At 25.6% G+C, this 21165-nt stretch overlaps 1 protein-coding gene across 2 annotated transcripts; it reads left to right on the forward strand.

Moving 5' to 3' along the window:
* Nucleotides 1–1512: 1512 nt before the first annotated feature.
* LOC135923219 (uncharacterized) lies at nt 1513–18920 on the forward strand. Of its 2 annotated transcripts, none has more exons than XM_065457859.1 (10): nt 1513–1767; nt 1811–1926; nt 1972–2008; nt 2051–2174; nt 2237–2321; nt 2390–2599; nt 12352–12609; nt 12730–12867; nt 15199–15366; nt 16566–16722. In XM_065457859.1, exons 1-10 carry the CDS (start codon nt 1544–1546, stop codon nt 16589–16591), a joined length of 1386 nt encoding a protein of 461 aa, XP_065313931.1. In that variant the 5' UTR covers nt 1513–1543; the 3' UTR covers nt 16592–16722. The 2 variants fall into 2 exon arrangements, with proteins under 2 accessions (XP_065313931.1, XP_065313930.1); XM_065457858.1 differs by lacking the exon at nt 16566–16722 and adding an exon at nt 18414–18920 and having other exon boundaries at nt 1524–1767.
* Nucleotides 18921–21165: the final 2245 nt, after the last annotated feature.

Consider the following 21165-nt stretch of genomic DNA (forward strand, 5'->3'; position numbering starts at 1 on the left):
TTCTGTAGGACCTGCTCAAATCAGGAATGTAATAAATTAAATTTAAACATGTTGACATTAAGATTATCAAATAAAAAAAAGTTAAAAGAATTACTTGTAAATATCTCTTTAAGTTCGAGGATGATATTTTGGAAGATGATATTATCTTCTACAAAGACGGCATTTGGTGCTGATCATATTATAAGAGTTGCCATCCATTTCACTTAAAGTAAAATACTTGCGTAATTTCAAAAATGGTAAAAGATTCTCATTCTCACTTATATCTGCTGTTACATCAATAGTAGAAGCAATAGAATCTTCTAAATCTATAATGGACATTTACATTTACTTATTAAAATAAATATTAATATATTATTATAAATTTATATTAAATAACTTGTAAGAGCTCTAAATCTCGTAAAATTTAGGAAATGAATAAATATATCTATAAAATAAATGGTGGAATGGAAGTTGATAAACTATGAAGATAGATATTTTTTTAAAAAATAATATTTTAATTTATTTTCAAAATTTTTATTTTATTTATTGCTTTTTAAGTAAAAAATTAATTTTTAAAAAGATCGGGATCGAATTTTAAACAAAATGATCTCGATCCTCAATTTAAGTCAGAATCATAAATCTCGTAAAATTGACAAATTTGCGATCGAATCCAGGATCGTCGATCTTTCGATTCGATCTTTTAACAACTCTGAAAAATACATATAATAATAATTAAAAATAATATCCATAGTAAAAGACAAAAAATACCTAGAACATGACCACAGAAGTTCTTAGCTTGAAACAAAGTTTTTCATATTATAGTCCTAACTCCTAAGATGGGATGTTGTAAATATATTAAGATAATTATTTAAATAAATAATAACCATGTCTTGAAAATTATCATAAATATTCCTAAAAAAACTTGAAATCTTTATAATTATTAAAATTCTCCAGTTTAGAAATCTTAATTTGAAGATAATTTTAAAATGTTAAAATTAAATAAATCTAAAATATTATAATATTCTATTAAAACAAAAGATTTTTATAAAATATTCAAGCATATCTTAAAAGATCCTTAAATTAACATGTCTAAAATATTATATAGATATTCAATTTAAATAAAAGATATTTATCAAATATTTCAGCACATCTTATAAATAACTATTCCTCTAGCTTATTAATGTTTTAGCATGGACTACATTTTATCTATGTATGTTTTAATATATATATATATAATAATTTAAATAAGTAATTAATCATTTTCTGAAAATAATTTTGATTATTTCTGAATGATTATTAATATTCTTCAGTTTGGAAATATTAACTTGAGATAATTATAAACAAATTATATATAGTTCAAACAAAAAAAATTAAAAATATTTAAGAAAATCTTAGATAAAATTAATATATTTTAAGCTTCTCTATTTGCATGTTCTTTTGACCATGATTAATACTTGTTAAAATTCTAGAAACTCAACAGGTTTGAAAATAAATACCTAACATATACAACGTTGTGTGTGGCCTTTGTCCTTTAGACAAAAAAAAATTATGATGCCAAAATGTCATGATAGTAGTTGCAAAATTAAAACGAAAATGGAATAATTTTGCCTTGAATGTGCGATTTAAAAGTTCACTATTAGAGGCCTATTTAGAACACCTTAAAGATGACCTGATTTTTCAAAAATTTTTAATTAAAATTTACATCAGAAATTGTTTTATAAAATTGATTCTTTTAGAAACATTTATACGCAAATTTTGTTTATTCTTCTCATTAAATTTATTGTTTTGGTGATATTTTTTTTAAAACAACTTAGAATATTTTTGTTTATAGGCATATCTATTCTGATCTTAATAAATCAACTAGTAATATCGATTATTTCATCATTGCCCTTGCTTTATTTGCAATCTATATGTTTTGGAAAAAATCAATATCAACTAACATTAGAGGTATTTATAATAGTTATATATATATATATTTATTTATTTTTTTAGAAAAAGTTGCATACTCTGGGTTTGAAGATGAAAATGGGTATTTTTTTTATATTTATAAATTTATCATATCGTTTACTAGATGGATTGTAATTGATAATGTAGAGTTAGTTAATGAACCAGATAATCGAATATGGAAGGTTGTTTCAACTTGTGGAAATGTTGCTAAATTTTTATTATTAATTAGAAGGAATTCTATAACAAAAGTTAGTGTTCATCTATTTGCTATTTTGATTTATTAAATTTGTATTTTTTTTTAAACATTTAGTATACTGTTGTGGTTGTACCATCCTGTGTTGCTTCAGCAATCTTAGGGAGGTATATTCCAGGAGTGGTATTACTCCACCTTGCATGTAAATTAAAATATATAAATGAATTAGAATACTATGTTTTATTATAAATATTTTTGTTTTATTTCAAGCTATATCAGTATTAACTTGGCCTTACATCTCCCTATTCCCATTCATTTTCTATGGTATGAGCAAATATGGGTGTAAAAAATTAGTACAATGTTTATCTTATGCAATTCCCCAGTCTTACAAAAGAATCAGAAATATAAAAATTTCCAAACCTTCAAAATGTATCAAAGATAAAGAAAAAGGTGATCAGGATTACAATCTCAAAATAAATAGTAAGTTTTCTATGCTATAAAACAAAAACTATTAAATGTTTTTATATTTATTTACATTTTTGCCCTTTAGGTTATTTTTCTTAGGTCTAGTTTTTTTAACATCCCTCTTTTGCTAAGTTTTTAAAATACGGGAAAAGACTTTACGGGTGTTTTCTTTTAATTGAGAGTTTTTTATTTTTATAGGTTTTCATTAATTATAAACTATGGTGAGATTCCTGAGATCATCCTGAATCTGGGGGGATTATTAGAATACCAAGAAGTATGGGGGGCGGGGTTAGTTTTATCCCCAAATATTTAGGACAAAACTAGCACAAGTCAATTTTTGATCCTTTTTTATGATTTTTCCAAAATTATATTTATTATTGGATTTATCATCCTTATAAAAGTGACCAAATTTTATGTTTACTGTGTCCTATATATATATTTTTAAATTTATTAAAATAGATTTTTATGAATTTTATGTTATAACTTTATAAAAGTTTTTTTTTATAATTTTACATATTAAGTGATAAATTAATTTGTTTTATTTAAGTTCAATATAACATTACCATGACAAACTCTATCTTAGTTCTTTCTGATTGAATGTCTAGCCCATTTGCTGTGCCACCTGGAACCACTGACCTTTTACTCTAAAATGATATACTCCTCACTTAACATAATGATTGTTGTTTTACCTTATTAACAAACATATTTAACTAATCAATTATGCAAGTGGTTTGATTTTATTTTTACCTAACTTTTGATCAAATTATATAAATTAAAATTCAGATTGAATATTTACCATTTTTGAAAAAAATTAGAAGGCCAAATATTTTCAAAAAATCTAATTGAATATTATCACTATATTAGGATATTTTGGGCTAGTATTTATAATTATATTTATATAATTTCCTAGTAATAATAAATGATTAAAAGAAACCAACATTCAATTTATTTGTATTGTTTAAATCAAAATATTTTTTTTTTTAAATGGCTAAATATAATTTTTTTTGCTATATTACACAACAGGAAAGGATTTAAAAGTTGCATTGCCTTCCATATTTTAAATGAGATAATAACTATATAGAATAAAATGAAATTCAATTAATCATTCATGGTAACTAGAAACTGCAAAAAATTTTTATAGTAAGCCTGCCCAATAGGGAATTTTTTTAGATCTAGGCCTGACATGCAGCATGAAAAACGTTTATGGGAAAGAAATTGAAAATAATTATTTTAATGGAATCTAGGAAAATAATTCCCCGGAAAAAAAATCCCGGGAAAATAAATTCCCTGGAATAAAATTCCCCGGAAGTTTACTACCCGGAAAAAAAATCCCCAGGAAAAAAATTCCCAGGTAAATAATTCTCCGGAAAAAAATTCCCATAGAAAATAATTCCCCGGAAAAAATCTCCTCAAAAAAATATTCCCCATTTTTTAAATCCTATAAAATATTAAATTATTTTTATAAAATTAAAGATATAGGAAAAAATATCCCCGTAAAAAAAATCCCTAAAATATTTTTTGAGAAAATCGTCAAAAATTCTTGTAAATTTTTTCCAAATAAAAATTTTCAAAATAAAATAGTACTTGTGATTAATATTAAACCTAACAAAAACTTAAATTATTAATTAATACTAATAAATATAATGTATAATGTTATGGACTTATCCCGAACCCAGGTTTAGTGAAAATTAAACAAAGCAATATTTATAAAATAAACGAATTGGATACCTAGTCTATCTGATATTATGCAAAATATTATGGCCAGCTCAGATTTTTTATTTTGGCCCGGATTTATAAATTGAAAAATTACCTAGTCTCTGTAATATTAAGCTAAATATTATTATAAGTTAAATAATGATAATGGCCAGCTCCGATTTTTATTTTGGCCTGGCATAAATTCATATCATTTTTTGACCCGTTCAAGGTCGACGGTCCAAAATATATTTTAAAATCAAGGTCCTAACATATCTCGATAGTATGTAGATGTAATTAAATCGTAAAAAGAAACCTTCGACGGCATTGATTGCAGCCTTTTCAAAATCCATATAAATTGTTATCGGATCTTTGACTAAATCCCGTTCTTGGGCTTTTTCGAGTAAAATTTTAAAAATTTCTTCATACGTTGTATGTTTTTCTTTGTAACAAAAAATATGCCGCTGTAATAAACAGTGTTTTAAAGGGTATTCTAATTACATATAGCTGCAAAAATAAATGAGGAGCCAATTTAAAATTCCCGTCTATATACCAAGTTTTCGTTTCGGCTAACATTTTAAGCATATAATCGGTGGCAAATATAATTATTCGTTCATTAAAATCTCCGCCATTATCATGCAAAAGAAATCTCTCATTCGTGGGAGATCCGGTTGTAGCCCAATCCTCTAATATTAAAAGATATTTTCAATTAAAAAGTTATTTATAAACATAAATATGATTTAACCTGAAATGCTTAATTCTTTCAATGTGGCCGGAATAGAAGGAAACCTTTTTATTTTGTGATTTTTAAGTGTCCTTGATACTATCTTCATTCGGAAGTCTTTTTCTGGATTCGGGAGACAATTTTGACATTTCTTCTGCGTATATTTGGCAATTATTTTGATTTGTTTCAGAGGCTTTTCTTTTCATCGTGCTTATAGCATTTTCAATTTGATATTCATGTGGGTTTATAGGATGAATATGAGGCGTATTTTCCAATGTATAGTCATTTTCATTGTAATATTTTAAAATAACTGGGCATTTATCAGCATTATATAATGTACATTTGTATCTTTTAAATTTTTTCGTAGTTTTATGATAATTGTAGGAATAGCCCTCATGAAAAATTTTAGCATGCTTATTTAACGGAAGAATAAACATAAAAAATTTATTAAAATTATCAAAAATGTTTAAAATAGTAAAAGAAAATTTTATAAAAAGTAATAAAAAAACTAAATGAAAATCGTTTGTTTCAAGATTACATAGAATATAACACCCAATATATAAATTTATTTATTCTTGAGCATAACTTTTCTTTCAACGTTATAAATAATAATAATATCAGGGAACTAACTGGGATTATGTAATAACATTTCCGGAGTTGGTAACTTTCAAATAAAAAAGTTTTTATATTAAGATTATAGTTCCTCTTGTGTTTTCTTTGATGAATTAAATATATTAAAAATTATAAAATTTATATTTATAAAAATAAAAATAAACAAATATTATTTAGAATAAATAGTATATTTTTTGGTAGCATTCAATTAATTGAGATAGTCTTTGAATTAAATAAGCTTTTGTAATTAGTGATTAGGATCAATACTTTTTTTGAAAATTTATAATCAGATAATTTTTAAAATCAATAGTAATAAACATAAAAAATATCCATTATGTTATTTTTGTCCTGGATTCAAACTGATATAAACGAACGGAACAGAATAGTGTCATACAGGGTTTCCCATCCAAAAAAGGAAAAAAGTCCCAATCAAAAAAGGAAAAGGTTCAATCAAAAAAGGAAAAGTGTCAAACAAAAAAGGAAAAAGTTCAATCAAAAAAGGAAAAAGTTCAATCAAAAAAGGAAAAGGTCCGATCAAAAAAGGAAAATTGTCAATCAAAAAAGGAAAAGTCCCAAAGGTTAAGGAAAAGGGTCAATCAAAAAAGGAAAAGTGTTAAACAAAAAAGGAAAAGGTTCAATCAAAAAAGGAAAAGTGTCAAACAAAAAAGGAAAAGGTCCAATCAAAAAAGGAAAAGTGTCAATCCAAAAAGGAAAATTCCCATTCAAAAAAGGAAAATCGTAATTTTTTAAAAAAAATATATAAACTTTTCAATTTTTCTTAAATTTATTTATTTTTGTCATTCCTTCTTATTTTATTTCTAACTTTTTACGATTTCTTTATTTTATTTGTATCTTTTCTCAATTTTTCTTCTCATTTTTGTGGTTTGACTGAAAGTCTACATTCTTGGTCTGAGGGGGGAGGGGGGTGTAAAAATAAATTTTTTGATGAGTATCAAATAAAATCTAATTTAAATATCTTTAGATTTAAATTATTCATTTTTTGTCTTGATGGGTATGACTGTCATGCCCTCAACATACAGGGTTTCCCATTCAAAAAAGGAAAAGGTCCAATCAAAAAAGGGAAAGTTTCAATCTTAAAAGGAAAATTCCCGTTCATAAAGGAAAATCGTAATTTTTTATAATTTTCTTAAAATAATTATAAATTTTTCAATTTTTCTTAAATTTTATTTTTACCCCCCCCCCCTCTATACACCCCCCCCCAACCACCCTCAGACCAAGTCATACCCATCAAGACAAAAAATGAATAATTTAAATCTAAAGATATTTAAATTAGATTTTATTTGATACTCATCAAAAAATTTATTTTTACACCCCTTTCCCCCCCACCCTCAGACCAAATCATACCCATCCAGACCAAGAATGAAGACTTTCAGTCAAACCACAAAAATGAGAAGAAAAAAAAATGAGAAAAGATACAAATAAAATAAAGAAATCGTAAAAAGTTAGAAATAAAATAAGAAAGAATGACAAAAATAAATAAATTTAAGAAAAATTGAAAAGTTTATATATTTTTTTAAAAAAATTACGATTTTCCTTTTTTGAATGGGAATTTTCCTTTTTTGATTGACCCTTTTCCTTTTCTTTTGGGAATTTTCCTTTTTCGATTGACACTTTTCCTTTTTTGATTGGACCTTTTCCTTTTTTGATTGAACCTTTTCCTTTTTTGTTTGACACTTTTCCTTTTTTGATTGAACCTTTTCCTTTTTTGTTTGACACTTTTCCTTTTTTGATTGACCCTTTTCCTTAACCTTTGGGACTTTTCCTTTTTTGATTGACAATTTTCCTTTTTTGATCGGACCTTTTCCTTTTTTGATTGAACTTTTTCCTTTTTTGTTTGACACTTTTCCTTTTTTGATTGAACCTTTTCCTTTTTTGATTGGGACTTTTACTTTTTTGGATGGGAAACCCTGTAATATTCATTTTAATGTTATATATATTTTAACCTTAGTGGCGTGTTAGAAATAAACCCCCCTCTTCATGGTAAATATAATGTGGTTTAATTACATGTTTTCATAATATCTATTCAAGTGTGGTTTAATTACATGTTTTCATAATATCTATTCAAGTCTAGATGAAAAGTGGATTATGGAAATAACCTTTCTCTTTCTAGGGAAAAATTTGCTTTCACATTTTTTTTTTCAATTTTAAATTGTAAAACCTTTTCATATATTTCTATAAAAATCTATCGTCACAAATCTATACTTTTTATGCTATCTACTAAATTATATAATATAAAAGCTACCAACCGATTTATCAATTCTCATTTAAAGTTTGCCCTTTTGGAATTAAAAAAGAAATACTCTCAACGTTCAGAAAATACTAATATATTTTTTAGAAATATTTTCGTTATTTTAGCGGCGGGATTATTTTTTGATAATTTAAAAAAAATTATTCGGGGAATTTTTTCCAGGGATTAATTTTCCCCCATATTTATTTAAAATCTAAAAAATGGGGAATTTATTTCCGGGGAATTATTTTCTGTGGGAATTTTTTTCCAGGGGAATATTTTTCCGGGGAATTATCTTCCAGGGGATATTTTTTCCTGGGTAATTATTTTCCAGGGGATTTTTTTCCGGGGAATTATTTTCCGCTTACCATTTTAATGTTATGCATTGAATTTAAATATTTAACAATAACCTTCATGATTTAATACCTATTTATTTTATTCCATTTATTACAAAATATTAGTGAGTTACTTTTGAAACATAACTAATTATAGTTTATGAAAAGAAAATCTATTTGGACATATCCTTTGCGAACACGATCAGACATTTAAACAAAATTTTAAATTTAATTTAAAATTAATTTAGCACAAAGCTAGTCCCTTGGAACCAAGGTTTACCTCTTGTTTGGGATTATACATGTGTAGATCGTTTTGCCAGATCTTTATCTGTTAGCTCCATCACTAAAGCTGAAAATACAAAAAATTAATATTGCCACCTTAATAATCTTTTGTTTGTTCGGGTAGTCTCAGACACCTGTGGATCATTTGGACCCCAAACAAACCCTAATAGGGCAAAGACTACGTTTAATCACAGGTGATCCAAAAGAAGGCTTCTATCTACGACAAAGAATATCAATAAATTTGTCGTTCTATACATGGGTCATTAAGCTCCGCCGACCAACCCTAAAATATTTTATTTTTTAATTTCTCTTCTTTTAATTATATATTTTTATAAAGTTATAGTATATTAATTATTTGAAATATTATTTAGATTTATACATACATTTTTTTTGAAGTTACTAGTTACTTCTGACAGTTACATTTTAAAAAATATAACGAGTTACTAGTTACAATTTTTAAAATATAATTAGTTACAGTTATTTTTTAGCAATAATATAACTAGTTACTTTAATAACACATTAAAATATGATACTGAAATTAATAGTATATTACCTATCTCCTGGTTTTTTAAAACTTCTTATTTAAGTAAATAGAACGATAATAATTTTTGGTTTGTTGGGACAGGCTGACCAATCAGCTCTGCAGGACTCTAATGGAAATTCATCAAATATCGCCTTGGCATGAGATGCGGAGAATTTCAATTAATTCTTGTATTACTTATAGTTTAGTTAGTTTTTAGGTCGTAGACTTGTGGGACAGCTGCTGATATTTTGATTGCCCCGAAAACACCACTGTTTATGAAAATCACGCCAGCGCCCTACCGATATTTATATCGGCAACGCACCGATAGAGCATACATTTTAAAAATAATTTTTATTCCAATGATTAATCAACATCACTGTTGTAATTGTTTTGTAAGTCAGAGAAAATTTCTAATTGATCTACATTGTATATGCTACTTGATAGCACTGATTTATACTCAGGTACCTGTTTTAGAATTGTCATTCCATTGATGATAATAATGACGAGAACATTAAAATTATATGTTCCTACTGGATGGTAGGTATATTAAATAAGCTCGAACTCATATCTGGAGCTAATAAATAAATCTAATTAATAATGTTTTGAATAAATCTCAAACTATGAATAGGATCTCGTAGAGGAACCATTAATATTTCTTTCAAAATGTACAGAGACAATTTAATTTCTATCTTAAGGACTTATATTAAACTTAGCATTATTCTTTTCAGAATTGAAATAGAAATGCATTTAGTAGTAAATGATAATAATAGCTCGGAAATTTTTCACTTAAGGAAAATACGTTTAAAATAATTGCCTTACGATTTCTTGTTTGCAATTTGAAATTAATATTATTTTATTTATTTACGTTTTATTTCTAAAATGATTTAGGTTTTAGCTTCTCTTCTAGACTTAAGATCTCAAAAATTAACAATTGTGATTAATAGAGAAAAATTGCACATCAGTGAATTTTATTATAGTATGATTATTAGATTAGTAGAGATGAAAACCAAGAGAAAATATCAAATTCAAATTATATGATAAAGTTAGTAAATAAGCACGCTACAACAAGCAAATTATGATTCCACTTTAAGTGATAAAAAAATAATGTCATATTCTTTCTCAAAAATTGTCATTCACTGGATATGGATGTTCTAAATTTTTAGAGAGATAAGAGGATCGAACTTAATCTTTCCACGCTAGCCAAAAATCCGACAATTGGCATACCTACCACCGTGCTTGACGTTGGAATCATGAAGATTATCCTTATGTCCGGCTAAAATTATTTATATACATATAACTATGAAATTACAAAATTGAGATTGAAGTCATAATTAGTTTTCTTTTCAATAAAGATCTAAAAATACGATATTTCTGTAATGCATATATTATTTTTAAATATATGTCGGTGCGCTGATTTATGCTGCCTTATGTATAGCGCGCCGCCGGCCGCCGATTAGATTCTTAAAACTCTTGCCGCCTATGGTTCCGTCGGCGCACAAATCTAAAAGCGACTGAGACCATTTCCAGACAGAACGTTTTTTCAAAGCGGTTTTTGGGTAATGTTACCAGCTTCCCAAAAAAAATTTACGAATTAATTTTTTTTGTATAATATAATATTTTAAAATAACAATTCGGAGCCACATTTCAAGAGGTCATTTAATCGTTTTTAAAATCAAACCAGTTTGTTTTTTATTTACGATTAAAAAAATAGGGATCCGGATTGTTTTATTTAAAAATATCATATTATATAAAAAAAATTAATTCGTTAGTTTTTTTTGGAAAGCTGGTATTGAAAAAACTTTCTGTATGGAAATGACCTAACTTACTATTTTATCCTGAAAATATGCAAGCCTAAAGATTTTGCTTAAAGATGACAAAATTTGGGACATCTATTAGCGAAATCTCGAGGCTTAGGAAATATTTTTCTGGCTAAAATATTGAGTTAAGCGTTTTTAAAAATCGGCTATGAAGCGATTTTGCATCATTATATGTATTAAAAAATATAAGCACATTCCATATCAAATGAACAAGAAAATCTTGGGTCGACCTTTCAATTTGATAATATTTGTAGGCACGATATATGTTCTAATAATATCTGAAACGAAATTTTAGCTCATTAGCAATTATATTACTTGAGATAATGGGGATTAAAGATACAAAAATCAGCATTTTAACCTTTAACTGATGTTAAATTATTAGTTTTAAATTAAAAGCTAAATTAGTTTGAATATTGAATCTAATATTAATTAATAACTAAAATTAAATTTTTATAAAATATTGATTGAAATTTTTTAGAATAAATAAAGGGACTAAAAAAAAATTAAAAAATAACATGTCCATTTGAAAATTTAAAATGAATATTTCGAATATATTATGAGCAATTTTTCCTCAGCTTTATTTTCTATTATTCTTTTACAATTTTTCTTAATTTCTCCAATAATTAGCGTATTCGGATAATTGGGATAGGTTTTAAATCGCTAAAACAAAAATAAATTAGGAATCTCGTTTATATCTCCTAAAAAAATTTTATAGTAAAATTATCCATATTCCCAATTTGATAATCAAATTAGGAGTGATAATATTTTCTCTATTTTTAGTAATTATTTTAAAAACTCAACTATTTATTAATATTTATTTTTAAATTTACTTTAAAAATTTTCGAGGAGTTATAAGCGAGATTCACAATTTTTAGCGATTTAGAATCTAAATTCTTAAGAAAAATATCTTAGATAAACATACAAGTATCTTGTATTAGAATTATCAGAAAGATATATGATGCATGTTTCTTTTGCTAAATTAAAGTAATTTAGATTTAGAATACTTTTTTATTTTTTTTTATTCTGATCGTTATTCATTAAAATGGAATAGTTAACGATATAAGGAAAGAAAAATAAAATTAAATGCAAGAATCCATTATAAAAATAAGGTTAAATTAAAGTGAATGTTGGTTTAAATCTTTAGACAAAAATATAAAAAATTATCTATCTTACCTTTTGTCAAGGAAATGAAAAAAATACAAGATTCTTTTGAAAATTAAGTATTTTAGATACAGAATTATTAAAAATGTCAAAAAGATAGAAAATACAAGGTACAATATTATCTATATCTTAAATACTTGGTACTATTTAACTCTGATGAAGGATTATAAAATTTAATGGATAGATGTTTTTTTAAAATTAATTACATATTAAAATTTATCTTTAGAGTAAAGATCCACGTAAAAGACAGGACTTGATCAATGTCCTGATAAGGCCGAATTGGACTTTAACCTTCACTACTTTAAATAAAAATATTATCTAATTTACCTAAGTCACATTCTAAATTTTTCTATTTATGTATGTATATATATAGATTCCAATGAACACACTGAAAAGAATTATAGTCAATGTTTTAATCTGAAATGCTTAACCCATCTCTTAAACTATTTAACGAGTGCCAAAACTAATGACGATAAAATTATTCCATCTAATTTAAACAGTAATACTGATGCCCAAAATATTAACGAAACCCCAGGTGATAACTTTAAAAATGAAACTCAATTTATCCAAATGAAAATTATGAACATTGAGGATACAAAGAAATTCCTTAAATCTCTTGTCATTTTAGATGGTAAAATTATAAAATAAATAAATCATTCTAAATATTATTTATTACGCAATTATTTTATATTTTTTATATTCAATTTTGCCTTATATAGATTAACTACAATCATTTATAAAAAAAAATCAGATAACCAAAACGATTTACTAGACCTCGAATTTTTGCCAGATTTTGACGAAAAGACTGCCTACATTTTGGAAGAAGCTTCCGAAGCTCTTAGTACTTCAAGTAGTGAGATTGAAAGAGAAATAACCACTATTCCTTATGGTAATAATACATTATTTTTATTAAGGCTAAGTTTAATATCTTTTTTAAAAATTGTTTTAGAACTTTCAGAAGTTTTAAAATTTTAATGAAATCGTATGTTAATTTTTGAAATTTGTAATATTTTTAGGTTTATATTTTGGACACGTTTTTATTTTTATATTAAAAAAAGCTTATATTGAAACTTAAAAAATTTGGCGGTGTTTATCCCGACTAGAGGATCTAGCTTATTGAGTTGATAGTACGCTTTTGACCTTATCTAAATTTTTCTTTATGTATTGCTGTTTAATATATTTTTTGTTTAAAAATTAAAAATAAATATTTTATAAAATAATTTTTCAAGTCAAAGTTTAGGATATTTAGAGTTAAGTGGGGTACTTTATATAATATAATTTTAACTATTTAAAAATAGTTAACACTAAAATTCAGGATTTAGAAGTAATTAAAATAAGAGTGTTTTAATGAATATTAAAAAAGCTTATTTTTATATTAAAAAAAGCTTATATTATTATATTAAAAAAACTTATATTTTTTTTCTATAGTTTCAAAAGTTTGTAAATCTTATTATTTAATATTTTGGACTTAGTCTGGTGCATTTATTCACAATATTAGTACTATACCAATAATCTATAACTATTCTGTCTATTTAATTTTATAATCATCTTAAGTTTGGATATTTTAAATTTTGCATCATCTAATTATAACCACTTACTTCAATGTTCTGCGGACGATACTTTCACTCGTGACCTAGTACCCTTTTTTGATCGAGTTGGCGCTTTTTTTACTTTGGATAAAGAAAGAAAGAGAGAACATTTTCTAAGAATACTATTGATAAGCATCTAGATCTGAAATTAATGTTTTTTTTAAAATGGTATGGCAATTTCTAATTTCTATTTCACTGTTTATTTTTTATCCCGCCATCTTTTAAGTTATAACTGCTAAACCGTTCATAAAAACTATCGATTCAAGGCCACTTTAGTATTCTTCTACAACAAAAAATATAGTTTCTATAATTTAAAAAATATTACTTTTTATTCATTTGACAAAAGATATTTTACTTTATAATGGCTTCGATAATTTTTATATATTATTCAATTCATAGAAAAATTATTCCGACTTTTATATATATATATAATAAATGTAATCTCCGTAAGCTTAATAAAATAGACATACGATTTTCTCCATTCAGTCTAGTATAAAATAATATTTTAATAATTAATGCAAGTTTAACCTATAAAAAGTTTGTGTATCAGTGACAATCCTTATATAATAAAGAGTTTTTAAACGAATATGCCGATCTAACTTACTCGAAAATTGTCAAGATCTCTTTTATATAAAGCTTCTGAAGATGTTTTAGAAATTTTGAATGCGTCGTCATATTTAATTCACTTATATCATTTAAAATAAACACTGTTACATAGTCTCAATATAGAAATCTCAAAACTATATAACCTATATTAATTACATTTAGCTCAAAATGGGCCTCCTTTATAAAATGTTGCAACTATAAATTTGTGAAAGAACTTTAATAGCATCCATTGAAGAAACGGTCTGTCATTTATGATATATTTAAATATGTCAACCGTTATCATTGTTAGGAATAATGGATAAATATACATTGACCATTGTAAAAGATAAGAGCTATATTTTTAACAACATGCTATGATCCGTCAGAGTTTTTTTTTTAAGACATGACTGAAAATAAGTAAAAAAAATGATCCGAATACAATTGCCTATATTATAATGAATTCGATGAAGCCTCTGATATTAAGAATAACTAGGATTTCGGTGAAGATAAATCATTTTAGCTGATATAATAAATTTTCGATGTAAACGCGGAATCCTTGATGAGTAAAATGGAAATGTAATAAGAGTAACTCAGATATTGTCTTCAGGCTGATGGAAGGGTCTTTGCACACCTCGCCATTTAAAGGAAGAGGCAAATGTCATAGTAATTTCTCTAAATTGAACTTATTCAAATAGAAATGGGTCTCTTTGGGATTAATATTATGGAAGATTAAAATCTTTTGGAAAAATTAGTTATAACTTAAAAATCAAATTCAAAATAAAAACTCTGCCAGATCAAACGAAATATTATTTCTAGAATGAATCGATCAAAATATAGATGTTAATCATATGCATTATTTAGGGAGATATTACTATATTTACCAAAGGATTGCCATAAAAAAATATAATTGAATCCTACCATATTCTATCAGTCAATTGACTGAATTGTATTTTACTGGCCAAATACTCAACCTGTTTTTTAAATTTCTCTCCTATCATGAATAATTGCATAAACAATTTTAATTTTATTTTACAATTAACATATAGATCCTCATCGAGATACACTTTCTCTTTCCCGCCTTCCTTCACCTTCTAACCTATCATGCTTAGACGATGAAGATCAATTGGACGATCGTTGCAGTATAAGCAGTTCAGCATCTTCCTACGTGCGCGGACTTTTAGATAAAGCTATAGATGACAACGAGCGAATTTCAAGTATATTGTTCTATATTTCACTAATGTTTTGCCCAAATAATCTGGTTCTATATGTTATTTCAACCTTATATTTGAAAAAGTTAACCAATTTTAGTCACTGTACATTCCAAGCTAATCAATTATTAATATTTCTATGAGCTTGCCTAATTATACCATTGAAGTGAAGTAGATAAAATATGCTCTTCACTGGATTTTAGATATCTAAGGCTATTTTATATTAAAAGGTGCCTAAGAACTTTGCATTCTTGCCCCAATATTTATAAATCATATTTGTTAGTATTTCAAATCACGTAATGGCTCAGAGGGATGCATCCCGATAGAGGTTCACTCTGTCACTAGTTCGATTTACTCCTTGGACGTGGTTTGTTTAAAAATGACAACATTATCAATTTTGACTACTTTTTTTACCCCGAGCAGGAACCCAGTAAAACCCCATTTATTTCAAGTTTTTTTTTGACCTTAGGAATGTATATACGTATCAATCAATGGCGCATCAAAAGATCTATCCAGTTGGAATCAATCACTCCCCTTAATTGGCGAGTCTAGGCCTTTGGGGTCGGGTATTTTTTAATAAAATATCGAGGTATCAAATATAAACTATTTGAAATATCTTTTAACTGAAATAATAGTATTTACTTTTGGTCTGTGGTGGGTGGGAGAGGGGTGTAAAGGGGGTTAAAAATAAAAATTCGATTATAATTCATCAAAGAAATGAGATGGGATAAAAAGGAGTTCCCAATATATAAAATTATTAAAATTTTACTTATTTTAATAATATAAAGTTCCAAGCATTTTTTTTATTATATTTAGGAGTATTGCTGGAGATACCTTATAATTTTTCAATAATATTTTTTCTCTTCTTTTTATCTTTTTAAAAAAACAATAAAACAAAAAAAAATCACGAATCAAAAAATGTTGATTACATTTAAATGTAATAATAATAATTCATCAGTTCTTTTGAAATGAATATATCTGCTAGAAGAACAAAATGCGAGTAACATAAAAAAATGTAAAAAGTTATAAATACAACAAAAACATTATATTATACATAATTGCAGCATATTACATATTTATTTATATTAAACAGTTCTACAAATCACATGCTACATATAAAATATAAATTTCAAGCATATATATAGCACTTTCAAATAATTAATTGCGTTTTTATTTTATTGTTGCTTTTGGAAATTATTTTGAAGAACCTTTCGCGAATATGGCTGAATGACTTGTAGAGAATATAGGGGTTCTTCCAGATACTCGGAAAAAAATATCTTATATATAAATAACCTGGATCTGGAATTTATAAATTCTATTCCTTTTATCATCTTCTTCAAAAAAGTATTTTTTTCAATTTTATTTACTATGTCGTTCATTTAATTTATAAGGATGAAACAGATAAAATACTATTTTTTCTCTTTAACTAGGATCCCAATATTATTTTAATAAATTGTGGATTTAAAATTTTTTAAATTCAATTTATAATATAGTTTTAAAATATTTGTATTTATCGGAAATCGTAATAAATGCAATACCAGGATTGTTAAAGTATCTAAATATATTTTTAGAGGTATCTGTATTTGCGTTTTTTTATATTAAAAAATATCTGATTCAATAATATGTCCACCAAGTTTAATTTTACATAATGGATGACGTCAATATAATAAATTATATTTATATTAATTTAAATTTTTTTATCAGATCAATATTACAAGTGATTAAGAAACAGAAAAAATAATCCAGCATCAGTGGGTTCAAATATTGAACCTACTTGGCCAATTTATAATGCCTATTTTATTATTTGAAACTTAATTGGACTTAAATAAGAAAATTAAAATAAAAAGCAATTGATACACAAATTAGTTATGAATTATCAAAGTTTTCAATTAATTACAAACAGATAACCTTTAAAAAAATCAAATAATGATAAAAATTTTGAATGATTTTTTTAAAAATGAGTGTCGGTATTTTAGTATATTTGAAGATTATTTCATATAAGATTGTTATTCATAATGTATAACATCACACTGCCGTAAATGCTTTTGTAGAAAGGCTTTTTAATGTGGTTAAAACTCTTTTTACACATAACCAGGGATGCCTTAATAATTAAAATCTTGAGATTGTCATATTACTGAAATCTAACAATTATTTATAAACATTTAATTATAATTTTTGTTAAAATTTGAATCTTAAAATCTATAATTAGGCATTATGCCAATCGTGATATATTTTTGATTAAAGTTTGAAGATATTTTAGGGATCACCTTTTTTACTGAGACTAAATTGTTAAAATTAAAAACCTATATATTATCCAAATTTCCTTTTACATATAGGGTATGTCCTCTGCATTATACAATAAGGGAAGAATCCTTCCATAATATTCTAAGAGAGGTGGTTCTATTGACTTAATTTTAATTAATTAATATAATTATATAATTCACAAATATAATGCGAAAAATATTTATATTGGTAAATTTGCTTAAACAAATTATTTTGAGATCACATATTTAGTTTTATTCTTGATGCTCATCTTGCAGAAATGTTAATAATTGATTGATTTGGGTGAATGTGGGCTCATTAAAATAACTTTCCTGAATATGCTGTTACAATGGCCAAAAATGTTAATTATACATTCTAATTTTTTTTAAACAACCTCAACCTTGTATCATATCAGATTACCCATGTTCAATCACGGCCATTTTTTTTTGCTAAAACAAGTTTGATTTAAAACACGGATAGCCTGAAATCGAACATATATTTATAGCGATTAATTTGGTATATAGTTATAAAAATGGTGGATGTATATTATTCCGCCGATTTTTTAATTTATTAAAATTTGAAATTTTACAATCAAGTTGTATTTTGTAGGTTTATTATGTTGACTATAGTAACATTTAGTACTAGATACCTAAATATTCCAAATTTAAAAATATATGAAATTTAACAACTCTACAGGTCTATACAATTCTTTTTTTTCTCCTTGCAACTTTGTAAGATTACAATTAAAATATTTTCCTAATATATATCTTAAGCTATTATTTTAAATCTAGATAATACCGACCACTCATCCACTCAACCATTAACCCAAGCTCTGTCCGATAATTTTAAAAATATTTGTTTTTCTATCAATGACTCTGTTAACACATGGGTTGCTCAATCAGCAGTGTCTAATAATAATAATAACAACACGAATAATTCCAACTAGCTAGAATACCCTAAGAAGCTCATTTAAAATTTGAATGTATTCGTAATTAAACTTTAATATTAGCCATTCTTAATTCCCCAAATTTTTATTTTTGAAACTTTAAGAAATAAAATCTTTTTTATTAGCTAATTAAAATATATAATAACTTACAAGTCACAATAAAATGAAACAATTAAATCTATCTACTCATGTTCAAAATTTTTTTAAAATATTTATATAGACATACAAGTTTTTTCCATATTTTGAAATGTCACTTATATCATTTAAAAACTCATTCAAAATGTTTTAATATTATAGGTTTATTTTATATTTATTATTACCCACTCCGATCAATAATGCTTATATTTAAATTAAATCATTTATTTGATAGATATATTTAAAAAAAATAATTTATTTGGTAAATACATTTAAATTTTATAAAATATAAAAGCTCATATTCTTATATTTTATTAAATTTATATATTATCTTGCTTGCAAATACATAGCTTAATTGAATGTAATAGAATGTTTTTAACATCTAAATTCTATATATTATTGTTCTAATAATTGTTATGCCTCTTACAATTTAATTTTAAAGCCCCAACATACCTGACTAAAATACATTATTTAATAATGGATTAGGATTATTCTATGTTTTGTACTTATATTGGAATAAGGTAAGTTCACTTCTCAACGAAGTACGAATGATCCAAAAGATTATCGACATGCTAGATTCATATAAAAGCTACTCAACATCTTTAAGAGGAAGTTGGCACCATATTTTTTCTTTAATATATAGATCTAGCAACACTATATAACCCTTTTATTCAAGCGGTAAACAAGGCTTTTAAATTAGATTTGTATGAATATTATAAATGTTATGACAGGGAGGTCACTAGACTTTACAATTTTCTGGGGACTCATTGGGTACTCGAAATCGAAAATTCCTAAATCAATATATTTTTTTTGTTTCAAAATTTGTATTTTCGAAGATGGGGCTTGAGCTCCCTATAATATCCTATTATCACACGGTCGCTTCCGATATTATATATACATACCCCTTAGCACACTATAGTTAGCTTCAGAAAAAATCTGGTCCTTGTTGGATTTAAACCCAGATCTATATGGTAGGTGATATATGCATTCGCCGACTAGGCCACATATGCTACTTAAAAACAACATTTTTGTATATAAGGAAAAATAACGAATAACGACGCTATACATCACTACTAATTGTAGGGCATATAGAGATCCACTTATAACTATTATAATGGGGGGGGGACTAAAAAATCAAATGTTTTTAAACATTTTCAATTTAAATATTAATTTATAACGCCGTCTTTATTTTTTATTAGACATATCTTTTTCTTAGATTTTTGCTTCCCACACGAATTATTGAAGATAATATTAGGTTATCAGTTAATTAAAAAATAATATAAGAGGTCATTCTCTTTAAAATATTTTAAATTTTCTAAGATTACCATAAAAATTTGGATCTTAGTTTTTTTTCTCCAATTATTAATGATCGGCTTAGTTAATCACGAGGTCGCATGCCGATATTTTTGATCACGCCAAATATCACCGTTTATGACATTCATGCCTGCACGCTGCTGAATTTATTTTTATACACACAATTATAAAATTGAGTTTGAATATGTAATCACTTATCTTTTCAATATAGATGTAAAAATATACATATATTTTATCCAGCCCTTTCGTCGGCTCACAGGTCTAGTTACGAGTATCAAATTTAATATTCAGATTAAATTTATAACCAATTATTTAACATCCTAAAGAGGGACTAATGAAACAGGCCTAATATTCCAGGTAAAAAGTGTCTTTTCTGTTCTAGCTTAAATTTTTTTTATCGTTATTGAAAGAGAGAAATTGAAGCAGGTTTAAACATTCATTAGAGTATACAGGGTAAGGTGGCCATTATTAATTTTCTGGAGTTATAGGCGTCTAACTAAGAAACTTTCGCAATATTATAAGACTAATTGCTTGTATTATAAAAATTTATTTAATCTTTATTATTAATCGTCTCCTTATAAGTTTTAAACAATAAATCCAAAACGTAGTTTATTACATAAAAATATATAAGAATTAAATAAACTTTCATTGGCAAATTTGATAGCATACTAGAATGGATCATGCACGTCTAATTAAAGAATGAGAATTACTTATACTTTTTTTTCAAAGCAAATATGCTTATGTTATGTTCAAATCAAATGAAATATTAACTCAATTTTTTTAAATTCACGGGACCTAAAAATTCTCTGATGGTCCTAACCTAAGGCAAGAATCAGGCCCCCGCGCTGCATTTACTGTTATGCTTGCTATACTAGCGAGTTAACCAAATTAAAAATAAAAAACTAATTTATTAAAATAAAAGAGAATATGTCAAATCTAATTTAGCTTTTTCTATACAAAGTATAAAGAATTTTTTTATATGCCTATAATATATAATCGCGAATAACAAAAATTAAAGTAAATTATTCCTCTATATATTAATTTTTTTATTGTAAACGAAACATTAAATATTTATATTTCTAAAAATTCATTAATATTTATACCTTTCTTTTAAGGTGCAACAAAAGTTGTAAACTCTAATAAGTTTC

This window comes from Gordionus sp. m RMFG-2023, chromosome 2 (genome assembly GCF_954871325.1).
Source record: "Gordionus sp. m RMFG-2023 chromosome 2, tfGorSpeb1-WG-v2, whole genome shotgun sequence".
Lineage (NCBI taxonomy): Eukaryota > Metazoa > Nematomorpha > Gordioida > Chordodea > Parachordodidae > Gordionus > Gordionus sp. m RMFG-2023.

Excerpts from the sequence above, each read along its gene's own strand:
- LOC135923219 (XM_065457858.1), top strand. The coding sequence starts at position 1,544 with ATGATAGTAGTTGCAAAATTAAAACGAAAATGGAATAATTTTGCCTTG. Across the intron at positions 1,768-1,810 it reads TCATTAAATTTATTGTTTTG|GCATATCTATTCTGATCTTA; the intron begins GTGATATTTTTT and ends TTTTGTTTATAG. Across the intron at positions 2,600-12,351 it reads TTACAATCTCAAAATAAATA|ATTCCAATGAACACACTGAA; the intron begins GTAAGTTTTCTA and ends GTATATATATAG.